The sequence below is a fragment of the Ananas comosus genome, linkage group 5 (genome assembly GCF_001540865.1).
Source record: "Ananas comosus cultivar F153 linkage group 5, ASM154086v1, whole genome shotgun sequence".
NCBI lineage: Eukaryota > Viridiplantae > Streptophyta > Magnoliopsida > Poales > Bromeliaceae > Ananas > Ananas comosus.
In genome coordinates this window covers 5,452,607-5,473,410 of record NC_033625.1, presented here as the reverse complement: position 1 = coordinate 5,473,410, position 20,804 = coordinate 5,452,607, and the positions used below count along the sequence as shown (strand labels likewise).

Sequence of the window (20,804 nt, the reverse complement as noted above, 5' to 3'; positions counted from 1 at the left end):
AGCTTTTCAAAGAGCCCGGTTCATAATTAAGCATTCTTTATACTGAATGTATATAATTACATACACCACATGCTTCAAATCTCTAATAGTGGTTTAAAATTTAAATCAGAATATATTTAAATTATTAGACTTCATAGCTTAGATATATTTAATTATATTTTGATATTAGAAATTAGTTCTCTAATATAGATTGGGGTATATGGTGTGTTAATATACATCATGTGCAAATAATAACATCTTTCTCCAATAAATTTTTGTAAGGTGAAGACGATTTTATCTATTTGGCAATTTAGAATAATTCTTCCAATTTTAACTCTTAAATTAAAAATTTATTTATAAAATAGCTACTAAAACTATTAAGTTTGATTGAACTTTTAAGTAAAGTTATTAGAATACTTTAACTCTGTAAAGACTGAAAGTTAAAAATATTAGTAAAAAAATAGCTTTTATAATATATAAAAGGATGTTTAAGTTCATTTTGTATTTTTCATTGTAAGTTTTTTCAATTTTAAGTTTTTAAAAATTATGTATATATATATTAATTGACTAAAATACTATGTACCCGTCGCAAAGCGCGGATCCTATACTAGTATCTATTATCTGTCTATCTATTATCTATTATTTATTACTAGTGCGTGGGGTAATATCTATGTGTTGACACGTGTCCCATCTATATTTACGTTGCATTCGGTGTACCATAGATTCTATAACAATTTTTATTTTATATTAATATAAAAATATTTAAAATACTATAATATAAATTTAATTGATGGAATTTTATTCTAAAATTTTATTTTTGACAATTCTATCTAAAATTTTATTTTGACATTTTTATCATATTTCTATATACTAAAGTGCAAGGGGTAATATCTTTGTGTTGATATATGTCCATCTATATTTACGCTGCTCTTGGTGTACCATAGATCCTATAACAATTTTTATTTTATTTTAATATAAAAATATTTAAAATGCTATAACATAAATTTAATTAATAAAATTTTATGCTAAAATTTTATTTTTGGCAATTCTATCTAAAATTTTATTTCGACATTTTTATCATCTAAATTTGCCTGTATGTATCACATGCACTAAAAGTGCACGCAATAATTTGTGATGGAGAGTAGTGTTTGTGGATACACATCCATTCCATATGTGCACCCGGTGCACTATGGACGTAATAAGAAAATAAAACTTTATTTTAGTGAATATATTTAAAATTTATAAATATTAATATATAAATATTTTAAAATTTACAAAATAAATTGAATTAAGTAAATTTTTAGTTTTGACATCTCCATTGTATAAATTTATTGGTGCGTATGAGAAGCATGTGTACACTAGGTGCAACCAATGAACTCCACTAAAGGCCCCATATCCATTGTGGAGCACCCTCCATTTCTAGACAAATATCCCTTTCATAAAATCTAAATTTTATAATTTTTAATATATAAAAATTTAAAGTACTATCTAACAAATTTAATTAATTTTATTATTGAGATTTTAATCATATTAATTTATCGGAGCGTTGTTTGTGGACATATGTCCATTCTATTAATGCATCCGATGCATCATGGACACAATAAAAAAATATAGTTTTATTTTAGTGAATATATCTAAAATTTATAAATATTAATATATAGACATTCTAAATACTATAAAATAATTTGAACTAATTAACCTTTTATTTTGTCATTCCTATTATACAAATTTACTGATATGTATGAAATGTGTATATTTATTTGATGCAGTCAATGAGTTCGATTAAAAGTTACTTTGAATAAGACACGTTAACTATGTTAATTTGATTAATATCTCACCAATCTTTAATTATTTCAATGTAAGTTATTTTTCAAAATTGGTTGGAAGATTAATTAGATTTAATAATCTCATTATCTATCAACTATTAAATCAATTAAAAATTTCTTTCACTTTTTATCAATTATTTGTTGGAAGTCTAAATTTTGTAAAAATTATATCTAATTCCTCCAACATTGGTGTGCTTCAGAAACTGTTGAAATTTATGAAACTCTAAGGATCTAATATACCTACAAATAAAATTCATAACAAAATCCTATATTTTGGAATCAGATATTAATACAAATATATACTTAATAATATATATTATATTTTATAAATAAAATCATAAACATATCCATGCACCTGCAGCAAAATACAGATACATTACTAGTATCTTCTATATATAAAATTTAAGTGAAAATCCAATGTGGCGGTTCCACGTTAATTTGGGCAAAGCAGGTTGGGGTGAGGCCCATCTTTTTTCTTTTTTTTTTTATATTTTTTTTTATTTTTATTTTTTTTCTTCGGTTCTTCCCTCTTCCCCCATTCTCCACGTTGATCTGGGTGGAGAGAGTGGGGTGAGGCCTAACTTTTTTTTCTATCCAATTCTCTTTCCTCTTTTATTCTCTTTATTCTCTTTTTCATTTTTTTACTTGTATAATCTATTTTTGACTGACGAATATTATAAAATTAATATTTAGATTTAATATATAGAATCTAAACAGTATAAAAAGCTATGTGTAAAATATTATATAATTAAAATTCTTATAATGAGATTTTGAAAATACAGTGTATAAAATTTATTTTTACACCCAATATACGAAACATTTCCCCTTAACTTAATTTTTTAAAATATGATATTACAAAATTATACAATTTAATTCGATAGACGCAATCTAAACTGTAATAACATATATGCATATTATTATTATTATAGAAATAGAAACTCCAGTTAAAATTCAACATGACGCTCCCATATTGATTTGGACATACGAGGGCTGTGATGGAGCCCACTATTTTTTTTTTTTCATCCCAATTCCCCCCTTTCTCTCCCATTCTCCACGTCCGAGTGGAATGGGGCCTTTTTTTAATTTACCATCTAGAATCTCCTCCTCTCTCTCATCCTTTGTCGATCTCTCTAATTTTTTTTTACCATACAGCGTATTTTTAATTAATTTATATTATAAAATAAAAATTTATATTTAATATATACGATAGAAATCATATAAAAGGTTATGGATAAAAAATTACATAATTTAAATCTTTACAATAATATTTTAGAAATATAGACTATAAAATTTATTTTACATTCTGATGATACGGAATATTTTTCATCCATCATTTTATTTTTTCTTTTCAACTATAATAAACTATTGTCAGCATTCAGTTTGTTGGTACATTACATATACTAAATTATTTTCTAAAATTTAATATTATAAAATTATAAAATTTATTTTGCTAAATACAATCTATACTATATAAAATGTTTATATATAAAAATTTATAGAATTTGAATTTTTATAATCAGGTTTTAAAAATACAATATATAAGATGTATTTAGCTGATCGCGGGATTTGTCTACTTTCTCTTTCTCCTTTTCTCTTCTTTTGTCGCATTGTGGTGTTGGATTTTTCTCTCTTTCTTTCTCTCTTCCTCTTATCTTTTTGTACATACCTATTAATCGCTATGTTTATCGAAACTTTCTTACTCCTACCCAGAAGGCTTTCCCCCTGTTTTTTTCTCCCTCTACAGCCATTTGAAAAATAGCAATAGCAGATGGATAATAAAATAAAGCAACAAATATATTTTTTGTTCTATTAGTATATTCATTCTTCTACTTCTTCTTCTTCTTCTTCTTTTTCTTCTGTTGATATTGTTATTGTTTTTGTTTTACCTTTTTTCCTTTTTTTGAGTTTGCTACTGTTGTTGCTCCGACTATATTTTTTTTGTTTAGTGTTTTTTTATTCTTGGTATATAATAGTTTCATAAGTTTAAAGTTTCTTCTTTCTTCCTTCATTAGTTTAGGATATTTATAAGTCCAACTCAACCTAGTGGATCCAAAATCATCATCGAATATAAAAATGTCGTCACCAAATATCTATTATGTCGACAAAAATTGTTGTCATATATTGCTACAAAGGATCCCATTGGCCACCAAATTGTAATAATTCGGGGCAACAATATTTTGCCACCAAGGTAAAATATCCGGTGGCAACTATTTATCCCCACCAACTATCAAGATTTGGTGGCAACTAGTTTTTACAACTAGCATTCAAATTTAGGTGGCAAATATTAAAATGGGATTTCGTTAAAATTAAACTCTCTGGGAACTAAATTCTATTATTTTCTGACATTATGTACAGATCGAAGCATCTCAAAATCGACAATTTTAGTCTACAAAGCTTGAATTTTTGTTTGAAATTAACTTCAGATCAAGGTTCATACCTTTGATCTTAAATTGATGAATCCTATAATTCATTTTCAGAATGTTATTGAAATTCATTCTGCGGCCGCATGATGAACCATAAAATAATCTTTAAAAATTAGATTCACTTTTGATACCAAAAATCATATTTATCAGTGCAGATTGTCGATCCAAATGTCTTATCATCGAAAAGAAACAACTTAATAGGATAAAGAACTGTGTTGTCTTAGAAGGATAGTAGCAGGTATATACCAGACATTTGTAAATAACACCCTTCTAAATAGGGTTGGAGCATTGTGTTGAAAATGAAAAGTGCATTCAACACAGATTTGGTAATAATGGGTTATATTAGGCTTCAATTATAAACTTGAGCCAGAAATTAGGAATTTGGAGCTATTAATGTACACAGATGCAAAATTTAAGGTGGGTATCTCCCTTTGGATGTACTCATTTTAGAAAGGAGTAATCAAAACCATAAGGACTAGGCATTTTCATTACAAAAGGTTTTTATTTAATGCAAAAAAGGAAAAGCAGAGGATGTTCAAACATACATTCATTTGCCTCTAGTAAGAAACGTGGCATAGGGAGCAAAACTGCTTTTAGCTAAGAAGCCTCTCTCTTGCTGCACTCAGCACCTTTGAGACTTCCGTCATGTCGCATCGTCCGTGTGGTGATTCATTCGAGCAGGTGAGACCGCAGTCGAACACCGAAACTATGCAATCTTGCACACGCTCTTCGTGATAAGCTTGATCAACTGAGTGCAGGTTTCTGTCTATCATGTCCATGAGATGTTCAGGAGAAGCAGCAGCAGCACGAACATATCCACGAAGGCTCAGTCCATCTTTGAACTTGTCGTCGACGGGGCTCATTCCAGTGAACATTTCTAGCAGAAGAATTCCGTAGCTGTACACATCGCCGAGCCTAGATGGTTTACAGCCCATTCCATACTCTGCACAACATATGTTAATTGGAAATAGACAACACAAGATTGTCAGGTGAATTCATTTCGATTTGGATTTGGTTCCCACTGTTCCCAAGCCATAGTTACAAAAACTACATTTGATCTTTTAGTTTATAAATTGACTCTAAAACAGCATTACATATGCATAAATAAAGTTTCTGCTCTTGTGTGTTTAGTAATCATATAATCTGTTTTTAGTAGTAAGCATCAAGCAGCTGATTCTAACTCTAGTATGTCGGTTTTTGTAGCTAATATGTAGTATCCTTTTTGTTTCCTACAATATTTTTTTCCCCTTTTCTACTAATTCGTACACTCAATTTATCATTTTATTTATTAAAGTTATGCTATTCGCTTGTTTTTTGCTGAGCAGCAAAAAATATTAGACATAGTATAGTTAGGAATCAGATAAAAATGTGTTGCATTTTTTTCTAAAATGCCGTAAAGCATGAAAAAAGTTAGCATTTTATTGCATACTCCTCACCTGGAGGAACATAACCAATAGATCCTTTGATTCCCACAGTGCTGGTCGATGAACGCTCTGATGATTCGTCAGGCGGTTGCCGCAAAAACTTTGCTAACCCGAAATCGCCCACGTGCGCCGTCATTTCATTGTCCAGAAGGACGTTGCCGGGCTTAAGATCACAGTGAACAATCGGCACGGACCCTCCATGATGAAGATACTCTAATGCCGAGGCTACGTCGACAGCAATGTTCATCCTCTGGATTAGGCTTAGGCTTCTAAATGGCCTATTCTCGCATGCATTTGGATGTAGCCACTCTTCTAAGCTTCCATTAGGCATGTACTCAAATACCAAGGCCATGAAATTGTTACCGCGGTGATCCAAACTAGAGCACGATGTAAGAATTTTGACAAGATTTCGATGTCGAATGCTTCTCAGGGCCTCACATTCAGACATAAAACTCCTGAAAGCCCCATGCTGTTGAAGGTTAAGCACTTTCACCGCGACAATGCCAACATTTTCATAGTTCATGGTGGCTTTATAAACCGACCCAAAACTTCCCATGCCAATCAGATTATCTGAGGAGAACCCATTTGTAGCCCTGAAGATCTCATCGTATGATACTTTCTTGTGTCGGTTTCTTAAGGAAAACCTTGACAGTGGCTTTCTCCGGGAGTTTTTTATCAAGTGATGTATCCCAAGCAAGCCCATGATTATAATCAAACACAAAATTGCTCCACCTATGGGAATGAGTATTACCTTAAGTTTATAATCAGAGTGATGTTTTGCTGCAAAGGCTCCCGAAGTGCATTTCGGCAAGTGTAATTCTGGAATTCCGCCACAGAGTTTAGGGTTTCCGACAAGCGAGACTTCGCTCGAATTCTTAAAAACCCCTTTCATTGGCACTCGACCCTCGAAACTGTTGAAGGAGAGATTCAAGAATGTTAGATCCGGGAGCTCTTCAAGGAATGCGGGTATTTGGCCCGAGTAGAAGTTTTTTGAGAGATCAAGCCCCTTAAGCCCTCTTAAATTGCTGATGGAGGGAGGAATGGACCCTTGAAATAAGTTATTCTCTAAATGAAGGATTTCCAAGATTGTGCATTTGCCAATGGTGTCTGGAATCTCACCAGAGAGCCTGTTATTTGAGAGATCAAGCACCCCGATATTTATCAAGTTGCCCACTTCCAACGGTAATGAACCGTTTAGTAAATTATGCGACAAGTCAAGGAAGTTTGTGAGAGATGAAAGTGTCAAAACTTCTTTAGGAATGCTACTGCTTAGCCTATTTTTTGATAGATTTAACAACTCTAGCACTAACATGTTGCTTAATGTCGGCGGAATGGCTCCTTCAAATTCATTGCTGCCGAGATAGAGCTGGTCTATTTGTGTTAGGTTGCCCAAACTGGGAGGAATTTTGCCCGAAAGCACATTATTTGACAGATCTAAGTACTGTAATTGCCTAAGATGACTAATTTCTACGGGAACGGTGCCTCGAAGGTCATTACCACTCACATCAACAGCAGTTAGATTGATAAGCTTCTCAATCTCAGTAGGTATAATTCCTGATATTTGGTTGTCATAGAGTGCCAAAGTATTAAGACTAGTGGAAAGATTGACTAGTGATTTGGGCATCGTGCCTTCAAGTAGATTGTATCCTAGGTTCAACAGTTGGAGACTGGTGCAGTTGGTCAGTGCTGTAACGAAGCTCCAATCACTAGGCTTCCTGGCTTCGAGTCGATTGCCGTCCAGCCCGAGCCACGAGAGACTCTGCAAGGCTCCAAGGCTTGAGGGTATCATGCCGTGGAAGGCATTGAACGATAGATCAAGGTAGTTTAGCTCGGAAGCATTGGACAGGGATGCTGGAATTCGCCCACTGAGCTCATTATAAGACATAACAAGGAGTTGAAGGTTCGGAAGAGCATTTCCGATATCCAAGGGTAGAGTTCCCTTGAGTTGGTTATAAGGGAGTGCTAAGGACTTGAGGGCTGATAGATTGTAAAGGGATGACGGTATTTCCTCTGTTAAGTTGTTCATCCCGAGACTGAGATATTCGAGAGATGAAAGTCGTCCGAGCGAGATTGGGATCGTCCCGGAGAGATTATTAGAAGTGCAGTCCAGGTAAAAGAGAAGTGGAAGTTCTGCAAAGTGAGGAATTTCGCCATGAAGGTGGTTTTCTCGTAGCAAAAGCTGGCTCAAGGAGGAGAGGTTCGTAAGAGTCGACGGAATGGTTCCTGTGAGACTATTCTCTTGGATTTCAAGTATGTTCAAGGAGAGAAGGCTACCGAAGGATGGAGGGATCGGTCCTGACAAGTTATTTTTGCCGAAAGAAAGATAGATTAGGGAAGAGAGATTCCCAAGTGAATCCGGGATGGATCCAGAAAGGCTATTGAATTTTAGATCAAGGTATTGAAGCTGAGCAAGATTGCCCAAAGTAGCAGGGATGGCTCCTGTAAGATTATTGAAGCTGAGTGCTAAGAATGTTAGCTTTTGGAGATAGCCAAGCTCTGGTGGAATTTCTTCTGTGAGAAAGTTATTCCCTAGATCGACAGCCTGAAGCTCTTTACACTGTGTTAGATTGGAAGGGATCGTCCCTTGTAACATGTTTTGATTCAGGGTAAGATCTCTAAGACGGGAAAGACGCGATAGAGTTGGCGGGATCTCACCGTTGAGCTTATTATCTGCCAAGATGAGTTGTTGAAGATTAGAGCAATTGCCGAGCGAAGACGGGATCGTTCCGCGAAGAGAATTCACACTCAGGTTGAGATATCGCAGCCGACGTAGGATTCCTAACTCCTCCGGGATGTGCCCGCCTAGCTTGTTGTCGGACAGGTCCATTGTTCGGAGGAATGTGAGGTTGGCTACTGCGGGCGATACGAAACCGGCTAGGCCGAGAGATGTGAGGTTGAGGGCCATGACCCGGTCGGGATGGCGGCGGCCGCAGGAGACACCGCGCCACCTGCAGTAGTGGAGAGAGCCGTTGTTCCACGATGCGAGCGCTCCGAACGGAGCGTCGTCGATGAGGGACTTGAAGGAGAGGAGGGCGGCGCGGTCGGATGCAGCTCGTTTGATCCCGGCGGCGGCAGTGGCGGCGCACCAGGCGGTGGTGATCACGTACAGCAGAATGATGAGAAAAAGTAGTGCATGGAAAAAGCCTTCCATTCTACGAACTAAGACAAGAGAAGCTAAAGCCATAGGAATCCTGCAGTAGCTCTTGGTTGGTATTTATTAATGTTGGCAGCTGGATTGATAACAAACTAACTTCCACGCTTAGTCAAAAATCCTATTTAGTTGTCGTAAGGTAGTAATAATACCATGGTGCGAGAATATTTAATTATGTGCCTAGTACCGCAATGCTTCTGCAAAATGTCACTAACGGTAATTGGTTAAAAACTTAATAATTAGTATCTGAGTTTTTAAGTTCGAAATTTAATTACTTTATATTTTAGCTAAGCAGATAGCTAAAAGCATCTACTTCTATTTGTAGCTGTATATTCATGCAATGTAAAAAATAAATGAAGTAGATAACTAAGACCACTCTAGAAGAAAATTAACATTTTCGTATGCCTTTTTTTTTATATTTACCAATATTTAAAATCGTCCTAATATAGTCTAGCAAGATATTTAAAAGCGTTTATTAAAATGTCGTCACGTTTATACTGATGCTTATGCCAAGCGTCAGTAAAATTTATTCTGACGCTTTAAATTGTCAAAATTTTTAAGGGTTTTTTGAAATCCTAATGCTTTAAAACATCGAAAAATTTAAAATAACAATAAAGTTTATCATTTAATAAATTGATTTGCTATAATGAAGGATTCATATGATGATATTTTTTGAATGTCGATATTTGCTATATTGTAGGGAGTTTGGAGACGCCTTTTCAAGTGTTATTTAAAAAGCAACCTTACATTGAAATTTTCTTATAGCACCATTTAATTGTAACTGCACATTAATTAGCGCATTCTAAAACATGAACCAAGTGACTAATTAAAAGCACCTACTAAAAGTATATTCAATACAATGCATTGCTATTTCAATACAACCATCAAATTTGTTGTGATAAAGAAATTTCTCACCCCATCTTTGAATGAATGGGATGTATATCATATATCGATTTTCTCACTGCCCTTCTAAAAACATGTATTTATACTGATAAGCATGTAAGACTAGAGATATCATCATTGTTTTGAAAAATCAGTAGTGAAGTGGGTGTCTCATTCCAAATAAAATAGAAATGGAGGGAACACATTTAAAAATGGCCTATAGGGCGGGATATGCATACATTTTTACATAGATACATATTAAAATTGGAAAGGATAAATGCATAAAAACTTTTAAACTTTAAACTATTGTCAAGAGACCCTCTAATTTTTAATTTAGCAACTAGATCTTTTAAAATTATCAAATTGTTTAATTGGTCAATTTTCTCCAGAGAAGTTACTAATTAAAAAGCCATTTTGGTAGTATGTTTTGCTGATCTGATCTTGCAAAGTTTCAAAACCCCCCGAAAAAAAAAACCATTTCTTTTCTCTTTGTGATAAAACTAAGATCTATTGATTGAAGAAAATACAAATTAAATCCATCTTTCATTTAATTGTTACTTTTTTCAAGCGTTAGAATAGGAAAAGACAAATTTTAATATATTATGAAGCTTCACAAGATCACACACAAGACATTTGTCAAAAATGGACATTTAATAATTAGTAACTTTCTTATAGAGGAAGGTTGACTGAATTACATGATAATATTTAGGGTGTCTAGTTGTCAAAATTAAAAACTCAAGGGTCTATTTGCCTACTCTCTAAAGTTTAGAAAGTGTTTGAACTTTTTTTTTTCCTATTAGTAATGAATCCCGCAAGGTATTTCGACAAAGGAAATAATTTTGGATAAAAAGAAATGTGTAGTGCATGGCGCTTCGATTAATTTTGTAGAAATAAATTTAATTAAAAATATAAAATAATTAAGTTTCAAATTTATGACCTTGAGTATCAATCATCACTTTACCATTTGCATTAGAAGCACTCAGTGAGAGGTGGATTTTTTAATAGATAAAAATATATGAACATTTTTCTAGGCATTTTAAAATAACACACTTAATTATATTTCTCTTTTTTGGATTGAGAGCCCCTCCATGTCTTTTTTTTTTTTTTTGAGTTTTCATACTTTTAGTTTAGCTAAAATTTTATCAAATTTAATAACTATATTTCTTATTAACTGTTAATTAGTCTATTTTTGTTAAATTTAATAAAATCATCAGCTAATTTGGCAAAATCTTTTATTTTTTTGACTAAAATCACTTAATTTTAGAGTAAACCAAAAGCGGAATGATTCTTAACACAAAATAACAAAAATTTAGAAGTAATTTTAGAATTACTTGTAAGACAGGATGTCTTCATACACTCGACTCATTTTCAGTTATAATCTTACCACTTAACTAATACAAAAGACATCTTTTCCCTACAAATCTTGCCACTAAGGACTAGAAAAGGTGAGATAAGATTGAATGACCATTGGATAAGAAATTGTACAGACTATAATTCTTAAGTTGTAGATTTAGTACTTCTCCTCAAAACATCTACATATTTTATATATCTTCTATATATAAAACTTCAGTGGACTTCTCCTCAAAACATCTACATATTTTATATATCTTCTATATATAAAACTTCAGTGGAAATCCATCGTGGCGCTCCTATGTTAATTTGTGCAAAACAGGTTAGAATGGGGCCCACTTTTTTTNGGTGGAGAGGGTGGGGTGAGACCCACTTTTTTTTTTTTCCTTTTTTTTTCCTATCCAATTATTCTCTCGCTTTTATTTTCCTTCAATCTCTTTCTCATCTTTTACTGTACAATTTATTTTTAACTTATAAATATTAGAAAATTAAATCTTATAGTTAATACATAGAATATAAATAATATAAAAAGCTATGTGTAAAAAATTATATAATTTAAATTTTTATAATAAAATTTTTAAAATGTAGTATATAAAATTTGTTTTTACACCCAATGCACAGAACATTTCTCCGCCACCACTCTCTTTTTTTTGTCTCAACTATAATAAATTATTATCAGCATCGATCCAGTCTATTGGTGCATTGCATCAATTTACACTATATAATATATGTAGAAACTCTAGTTGAAATCAAACGTCGCGCTTCCAGGTTGATTTGGACAAATGAGGTTCGGAGACTTGGAGTGGAGCACACTTTTTTTCTCATCCCAATTTTTCTCTCCTCCCCATTCTCCACGTTGATTTGAGCCGAAGAAAGGGGGGTAAGGGGGGGTAGGGTCTATTTTTTTTCAGTTGAAATTCAATATGGTGTTCTCTCACGCTAATTTAGCCAGAGGGAATTAGAGTAGGATCAACATTCCTTTTCCATCCCAATTCTCCCCTTTCTCTCCCATTCTCCACGTCGCGGGAGTGGTGTGGGCCCTTTTTTTTTTGTTCTTTTACTATCAACATATTTTTAACTAATCAATATTATAAAATTAAAATTTATTTTTAATATATACAATATAAATCATATAAAAAGTTATAGATAAAAAATTACATAATTTAAAATTTTATAATAATAATTTAGAAATGTAGACAAAATTTAGTTTTACATCCCGATGGTACGAAATATTTTTCATCAATCACTTTATCTTTTCATTCAGATTAAGAGAATTAAGCGTACTATAGCCAGAGTAGTTCTAGAATGAGTGACTTCTTAGGAAGTGGAGCGTCACATATATTTATGTGTGTTTTTTTTTTTAAAAAAGAAAGGTAGCATGCTATTCGCTTCGTTTATTTTTTAAAAAATAAACTTAGCTAAAAATATAAAGCAATTAGATTTCAAACTTGAAATTTCGAATGCCAACCACTAATTTTTTTGTCATTTGTGCTGGAAACAGTCAGTATATCTATGTGTGTGTTGATACACCTTATAATAGACTAATAGTCCCTTTGGTACGGGGAATTCTAACTATCACACTTATATCACGTCATCCATAATAAGCCAATCATATTTCTTTTTTTCAAACAAAAGTACAATAAAAATACTTTTTTATAATCATGATGGGATATATATCTCTAAAAGAAGATTTTTGATTAGTTTGTTACACTACGTCACCAATATATCCGTTGCATTCTAAAATTTTTCCTTTGGTACATGCCATGTCAACTAGCTACTAGTGTAAAGAGAAGCACATGCATATGCACCTTCTTTTCTTACCTAAAGTTTCTTGCATTGAATTGTTCCCTCTCTAACAAAATTCTCTCTTTAATCTCTTGTCACAGGTTGGAAGCTATCTCGGATACACATATAAAATTCTCACTTGAGCTAAAAAGGAAAAAGAAAATGCGACGAGTAAATTATGTTTGGATTGTTGAAAAAGGAGAAAAAATTTGCACCAAAAAATTTCGCGGGTCATAATAATATTTTTCTTCAAGCGTACCGTTTACTTAATTTATAGTTGATCTGGACTAGAGGTGGCAATTCAGCTCGTTGTTTGCAAGCCGGTTCGTATTCGGCCCAAAATGAGCTCGTGTTCAAATCGAATTGCTCGTTTACTAAACGAGCCAAATATGAGCTGAATTTTTCAGCTCGTTTAATAAACGAGCCAAACAGGAGCCGGGGTCAGGTTGCTCGTGTTCGGCCCGAATACAAATATTTTATATATTTTATATTTATATATATAAATAAATAATTATATATATAATATATATTTTTATTATTTAATTTTTTAGCTCAAACCTAAATATGAAATTTAACTCAATTATAATAAAACTCATTTATATGTAAAGTTTCTACTATTAAATTAAAATCTAATAGATAAAATCTCATAAATTTATTTTTTATATACATTCTTTTTAATCCTTCTAACTTGTTATTCGTAAGCCAGCTCGTGTTCAATTCATCAAAAAATAAGCCGAACATAGCTCATGTTGAAACGAGCCGAACACGAGCCCGTCCTAGCTCGCTCTTGTATGGCTTGTTGACACGCCTAATCTGGATATAACGTTTAGTCTGTTAAAATCTAGTTAATTATGACTTGTGTACAATGATGGGAAATACGAATTAATTTATCTTAATATTTTGGATTCCGACTAATATTTTGAGCTTTGTTATACATACCTCTTAACTTCGTTAACTCAATCAATTTATTTATTTAGAGACGAGTGTTTTGATCACAACCGGCTTAATTGGAGGTTATCCAAATATAACAAAAAAAATGGAGAATTAATCGGGTACTTACGGGCGTCAGGAGTCTTTCACGAGCCTAATCCAGTGGGATTACATATTTCTCACTATAAAACAATGTGGTCGAGAAAACAGCATACGAAGCGCGAACCTAAAATTATTTGAATTGCTCTTTCTTTCATTTTCCTTTTCGAAATAATACATCAGCTGTTGTTATAATGAAAATCTATTAGGATGTTTATTGAAAAGCTGTTAGTGCTAGGCCCCGCACAAGCTCGACTTGAGATAGCACCAGCTAGTACAGAAGCTGCAGCAGAAGCAAAGAGGCTTGCAAGATTTATGTTTACAACCTCCAAGATTTATGTTAATTTGATTATCTTTCGGATATTCGGTTGACGAGTTTTGGATCAAGAAAATTTTTCATAACCAAGCAGTTGTCCGACGATCCTATGTCGAGAAAGAAAAAGTGATTTGCTTGCACCTCAGAAAGTACAAGAAATTCAGAGTGGGCGGTGTACGCATGTATGTATCTGGTGTTCTTTTTTCGTTGTGTCGAATACACGTTGGGCGATCGCAACTGAATCCTCTCATTCACGGCAACTTTGGTGCAAGAAACAGCATTCGGTTGCGTTTTTCTGAGTGTTCTTTGCATTGGATTCATGCTATTGTATGATCTTTCTGTATTTTGTGCTAAGTTTAGGTAAACATGCATGCATGAAGTCGCTGCAACTACAGGCCATTGTAAAAATAGGTCCCTCAACTTCATTTTTCCTTTTCGACATACGCCTTCTAAACTTTATTTATTTTGTTCGAGTCATTTTAGCTTATTCAATTGGTGGGATTTCGCTAAAATTAAACTCTCTGGGAACTAAATTCTACTATTTCCTGACATTGAGTACTGATTGAAGCATCTCAAATTCGACAACTTTAGTCTACATTGCTTGAATTTTTGTTTGAAAATAATTTAAGCTATCTAGATCGAGGTTCATACCTTTGACCTTAAATTGATGAATCCTATAATTCATTTTTAGAATATTGTTGAAGTTCATTCTGCAGCTGCATGATGAACCATAAAATAATCTTTAAATTCAGAAAATTTAGTTCACTTTCAATACCGAAAGTCATATGTATCACTGCATATTGTCAATCCAGATGTCCTATTATCATAAAGAAACAACTTAATAGGACAAAAAACTGTGTTGTCTTAGAAGGACAGTAGCAGGTATATATACCTATGCTATCTATAATGAAAAAGGAGAAAAAGAAATCCAAAATTTGTATATTAGGCTTCAGCAGAGATTTGGCAATGACGGGTTATATTAGGCTTCAGTTATAAACTTGAGCCAGAAATTAGGAATTTTAAGCTATTAATTTATACAGATGCAAAATTCGAAGTGCTTATCTCCTTTTGGTTGTATTCATTTTAGAAAGGAGTGATAAAAACTCAAAAGCATAAGGACTAGGCATTTTCATTACACGAAGTTATTTTTAAAATGTAAATAAGGAAAAACAGAGGATGTTCAAACCTACAGTCATTTGCCTCTAGTAAGAACCGCATCATAGGGAGCGAAATTGCTTTTTAGCTAAGAAGCCTCTCTCTTGCTGCACTCAGCTCGTTTGAGACTTTCGTCATGTCGCATCGTTCGTACATGAGAGACCGCAGTTGAACACCGAAACTACGCAATCTCGCACACACTCTTCTCGATAAGCCACATCATTATCAACTGAGTGCAGGTTTCTGTCCATGATGTCCATGAGATGTTCAGGAGAAGCAGCAGCAGCATGAACATATCCACGAAGGCTGAGTCCATCTTTGAACTTGTCGTCAACGGGGCTCATTCCAGTGAACATCTCCAGCAGAAGAATTCCATAGCTGTACACGTCGCCGAGCCTAGATGGTTTGCAGCCCATTCCATACTCTGCACAACATTAGTAAATTGGAAACAGATGATACAAGATTCTCAAGTGAATTCATTTGGATTTGGATTTGGATTTGGATTTGGTTCCACTGTTTCCACGCCATAGTTACAAAAATTAAATTTGATCTTTTAGATTATTTATATTGACTCAAAAATAGCATTAGATATGTACAAATGAAGTTCCAGCTCTTGCGTGTTTAGTGATCATAATTAATCAGTTTTTAGTAGTAAGCATCAAGCAGCTTATTCTAACTCTAGTATGTCGGTTTTTGTAGCTAATATGTAGTATCCTTTTTATTTCCTACAATATTTTGTTCCCCTTTCTATAATTTTTACACTAAATCTCTAATTTTATTTATTAAATTTTATGCTATTCACTTGTTTTTGCTTCAAAAGAAAGTGAGCAGCCAAAAGTATTAGATACAGTTTTCTTTTTTTTTTCTGAAATGCTGTAAAGCATGAAAAAAGTTAGCATTTCATTGCATATTTCTCACCTGGAGGAACATAGCCAATAGATCCTTTGATTCCCACAGTACTGGTAGATGAATGCTCAGATGATTCGTGAGGCGGTTGCCGCAGAAACTTTGCTAACCCGAAATCACCCACATGCGCCGTCATATCATTGTCGAGAAGGACGTTGCTGGGCTTAAGATCACAGTGAACAATCGGCACCGACCCTTCGTGATGAAGATACTCTAATGCCAAGGCTACGTCAACAGCGATGTTCATCCTCTGGATTAGGCTTAGGCTTCTAAATGGCCTATTCTCGCGTGCATTTGGATGTAGCCACTCTTCTAAGCTTCCATTAGGCATGTACTCAAATACCAAGGCCATGAAATCGTTACCGCGGTGATCCAAACTAGAGCACGATGTAAGAATTTTGACAAGATTTCGATGTCGAATGCTTCTCAGGGCCTCACATTCAGACATAAAACTCCTGAAAGCCCCATGCTGTTGAAGGTTAAGCACTTTCACCGCGACGATGTCGGCATTTTCATAGTTCATGGCGGCTTTATAAACCGACCCAAAACTTCCCGTGCCGATCAGATTATCTGAGGAGAACCCATTTGTAGCCCTGAAGAGCTCATCGTAAGATACTTTCGTGTGTCGGTTTCTTAAGGAAAACCTTGACAGCGGCTTTCTCCGAGAGTTTTTTATCAAGTGATGTATCCCAAGCAAGCACGTGATTATAATCAAACATAAAATTGCTCCACAGGTAGGAATGAGTATTACCTTGAGTTTATAATCAGAGTGATGTTTTGCTGCAAAGGCTTCTGAAGTGCATTTCAGCAAGTGTAATTCTGGAATTCCGCCACAGAGCTTAGGGTTTCCAATAAGCGAGACTTCGCTCGCATTCTTAAAGACCCCTTTCATCGGCACTCGACCCTCAAAACTGTTGAAGGAGAGATTCAAGTTTCGTAGATCCGGGAGCTCATCAAGGGATGCTGGTATTTGGCCTGAGTAGAAGTTTTTTGAGAGATCAAGCTCTTTGAGCCCTCGTAAATTGCTAATAGAGGAAGGAATGGACCCTTGAAATAAGTTATTCTCCAAATGAAGGATTTCCAAGATGGTGCATTTGCCGATGGTGTCTGGAATCTCACCAGAGAGCTTATTATTTGAGAGATCAAGCTCCCCGACATTTATCAAGTTGCCCACTTCTAAAGGTAATGAATTGTTCAGTAAATTATGCGACAAGTCAAGGAAGTTTGCGAGAGATGAAATGCTCAAAACTTCTTTTGGAATGGTACCACTTAGCCTATTATTTGATAGATTTAACAACTCCAGCATTAACATGCTGCTTAATGTCCGTGGAATGGCTCCTTCAAATTCGTTGCTGCTGAGACGGAGCTTGTCCATTCGTGTTAGGTTGCCCAAAGTGAGAGGAATTTCACCCGAGAGCATGTTGTTCGACAGATCCAAGTACTGTAATTGCCAAAGATGACTGATTTCTATAGGAATTGTGCCTCGAAAATCGTTAACACTCATATCAAGATAAGTTAGATTGATGAACTTCTCAATCTCAGCAGGTATAATTCCTGATATTTGGTTCTTAGCGAGTGACAAATAATTAAGACTGGTGGAAAGATTGACTATTGATTTGGGCATCATGCCTTGAAGTAGATTGTCTTGTAGTTGCAACGCTCGAAGACTGGTGCAGTTGGTCAGTGCTGTAATGAAGCTCCAATCACTAGGCTTCCTGGCTTCGAGTCGATTGCCGGCCAGTTGAAGCCACAAAAGACTCTGCAAGGCTCCAAGGCTCGGCGGTATCGTGCCACGGAATGCATTGGCCAATAGCTCAAGTTCGTTCAGCCCAGAAGCATTGGACAAGGATGCTGGAATTCGCCCCCCAAGCTGATTAATACCCATACTAAGGACTTGAAGGTTCGGAAGAGCATTTCCGATATTGGAGGGTAGAGTTCCCTCGAGTTGGTTTTCAAAGAGTTCTAAGGACTTGAGGGATGATAGATTGTAAAGGGATGACGGTATTTCCCCTGTTAAGTTGTTCATCCCGAGAAGGAGATATTCGAGAGATGAAAGTCGTCCGAGCGAGATTGGGATCGTCCCGAGGAGATGATTAGAAGTGCAGTCCAGAAAAGAGAGGACCGGAAGTTCTGCAAAGTGAGGAATTTCGCCATGAAGGTTGTTTACTGCTAGCGAAAGCTGGCTCAAAGAGGAGAGGTTCGTAAGAGTCGACGGAATGGTTCCTGTGAGACTATTCTGTTGGATTTCAAGCATGTTCAAGGAGGGAAGGCTACCGAAGGATGGAGGCATGGGTCCTGACAAGTTATTTTTGCCGAAAGAAAGATAGATTAGGGAAGAGAGATTCCCAAGTGAATCCGGGATGGACCCAGAAAGGCTATTGAATTTTAGATCAAGGTTTTGAAGCTGAGCAAGATTGCCCAAAGTAGCCGGGATGGCTCCTGTAAGATTATTGTAGCTTAGAGTTAACGATATTAACCTTGAAAGATAGCCAAGCTCTGGTGGAATTTCTTCTGTGAGAAAGTTATTGCTTAGATCGACAACCTGAAGCTCTTGACACTGCGTTAGATTGGAAGGGATTGTTCCTTGTAACATGTTTTGACGCAGCATAAGCTCTCTAAGACCGGAAAGACTCGATAGAGTTGGTGGGATCTCACCGTCGAGCTTATTATCTCTCAAGTTGAGTAGTTGAAGATTAGAGCAATTGCCGAGCGAAGACGGGATCGTTCCGCGAAGAGAATTCACACTCAGGTTGAGATATCGCAGCCGGCGTAGGCTTCCAAACTCCTCCGGGATGCGACCGCCTAGCATGTTGTCGGACAGGTCGATCCTCCGGATGAATGTGAGGTTGGCTACGGCGGGCGATACGAGGCCGGTTAGGCGGAGGGACTTGAGGTCTAGGGCCGTGACCCTGTTGGGATGGCGGCGGCCGCAGGAGACACCGCGCCACCTGCAGTAGTGGAGAGAGCCGTTGTTCCACGAAAGAAGCGCACCGAACGGATCGTCATCGATGAGGGACTTGAAGGAGAGGAGGGCGGCGCGGTCGGATGCAGCTTGTTTGATCCCGGCGGCGGCAGTGGCGGTGCACCAGGCGGCGGACATCACATATAGTAGAATGATGAGAAAAAATAGTGCATGGAAAAGGCTTTCCATTCTACGAACTAAGACAGGAGAAGCGCCTAAAGCCATAGTAATCCTGCAGTAGCTCTTGGTTGATATTTAATGTTGGCCACTTGAAAGATGACAAACTAACTTCCACGCTTAGTCAAAAATCCTATTTAGGTGTTGCAAGGTAGCAATACCATGATGTGAGAATACTCATGTACCTATATAGTACCGCAATTAATGCTTCTGCAAAATGTCACTAACGGTAATTCGTTAAATGCTTAATAATTAGTACCCGAATTTTTATGTTTGAGGTTTAATTACTTTGTATTTTAGCTAAGCAAGCAGCTAAAATCATCTACTCCTATATCTAGCTCTATATTCATGCTCTGTAAAAAATAAACAAAGCCACACTACAAAAAAAAAAAAAAATTTAAACATGTTTTTTTTATATTTAAAAGCGTCTCTTAAAACATCACTTCTTATATACCGCCGCTTATGCCAAGCGTCGATAAAATATATTATGATGTTTTAAAGTGTCAGAATTTTTAAGAATTTTTTTGAAATTCTAACGCTTTAAAGTGTCAAAAATTAAAAATAATAATAAAGTATATCATCTAATAAATCGGTTTGTTGTAATAGAGGGTTTTATATGACGACGCTTTTTGAAATATCGTTGTTAAGTGTTATTTAAAAAACATCCTTATATCGAAAGATTTTTATAGTGCCATTTAATTGTAACTGCACATTTGAGTATTGTAAAAAATGAACCAAGTGGCTAACTAAAGGCACCCACTAACAGTATATTCGTGCAACGCATCGCTATTTCAATACAACCAAAATTTGTTGAACCAAAATTTGTTGTGTTATAAAGAAATTGGTGGAAATCGGTGGACAATTAGTGGATTGACGTTTGTAGAGGTGACTGGAGTAAACGAGGAGACCAGTCCACGAAACAGGTCGAATTATTGGATGCTAATTTTTTACGATAAAAATGTAAGGAGACCGCTCACCGATTGTATATTCTGAAATAGCTCCCTTAAGATTTTTTTAAAAAAAATACTATATATACACTCTAAGGCATTGTTTGGTTGGGGGATAAAGTGGGAATAGACCACTTTATCCCTCTAATTCATCCAAACACTATAAGAGGAAGTGAGTTTATTTTATTCCCCTCTTAACGGGTTATTCTAGAATAACCCGTTAAGAGGGGAGATTTGTTGTTCCACCCTTTTGGTGGAATAGCAAATTTTTCTCTTTATACCTCTACTAGTTTAATAATAAAATATTATTAATTAATATATTATATATATCATTTTATTAACTAATTAGCTAAATTAAAAATTAACTAATTTAATAATAAAATATTAGCTAAATTAATAATTATTTATTAGTGTGTTTATGCAATAACTAATATCTTTATTGATTAATAAATTAATATTTTTACCAACATAACTAATTAATTAATTAATTAA

At 34.9% G+C, this 20,804-nt stretch overlaps 3 protein-coding genes across 3 annotated transcripts; all 3 read right to left on the bottom strand.

The window, feature by feature from the left end:
* LOC109710814 (probable LRR receptor-like serine/threonine-protein kinase At3g47570) lies at window positions 4,760–8,927 on the bottom strand. Its single transcript, XM_020233588.1, has 2 exons — window positions 5,665–8,927; window positions 4,760–5,171 (listed from the first exon to the last, which is right to left on the bottom strand). Exons 1-2 carry the CDS (start codon window positions 8,834–8,836, stop codon window positions 4,822–4,824), a joined length of 3,522 nt encoding a protein of 1,173 aa, XP_020089177.1. The 5' UTR covers window positions 8,837–8,927; the 3' UTR covers window positions 4,760–4,821.
* LOC109710819 (probable LRR receptor-like serine/threonine-protein kinase At3g47570) lies at window positions 15,260–17,021 on the bottom strand. The gene is made up of 2 exons (XM_020233594.1): window positions 16,239–17,021; window positions 15,260–15,744 (listed from the first exon to the last, which is right to left on the bottom strand). Exons 1-2 carry the CDS (start codon window positions 16,747–16,749, stop codon window positions 15,455–15,457), a joined length of 801 nt encoding a protein of 266 aa, XP_020089183.1. The 5' UTR covers window positions 16,750–17,021; the 3' UTR covers window positions 15,260–15,454.
* On the bottom strand, window positions 16,788–19,413 carry LOC109710334 (receptor kinase-like protein Xa21). The gene is made up of 2 exons (XM_020232846.1): window positions 16,978–19,413; window positions 16,788–16,796 (listed from the first exon to the last, which is right to left on the bottom strand). The coding sequence occupies exons 1-2, from the start codon at window positions 19,411–19,413 to the stop codon at window positions 16,788–16,790; spliced, it is 2,445 nt and encodes an 814-aa protein (XP_020088435.1).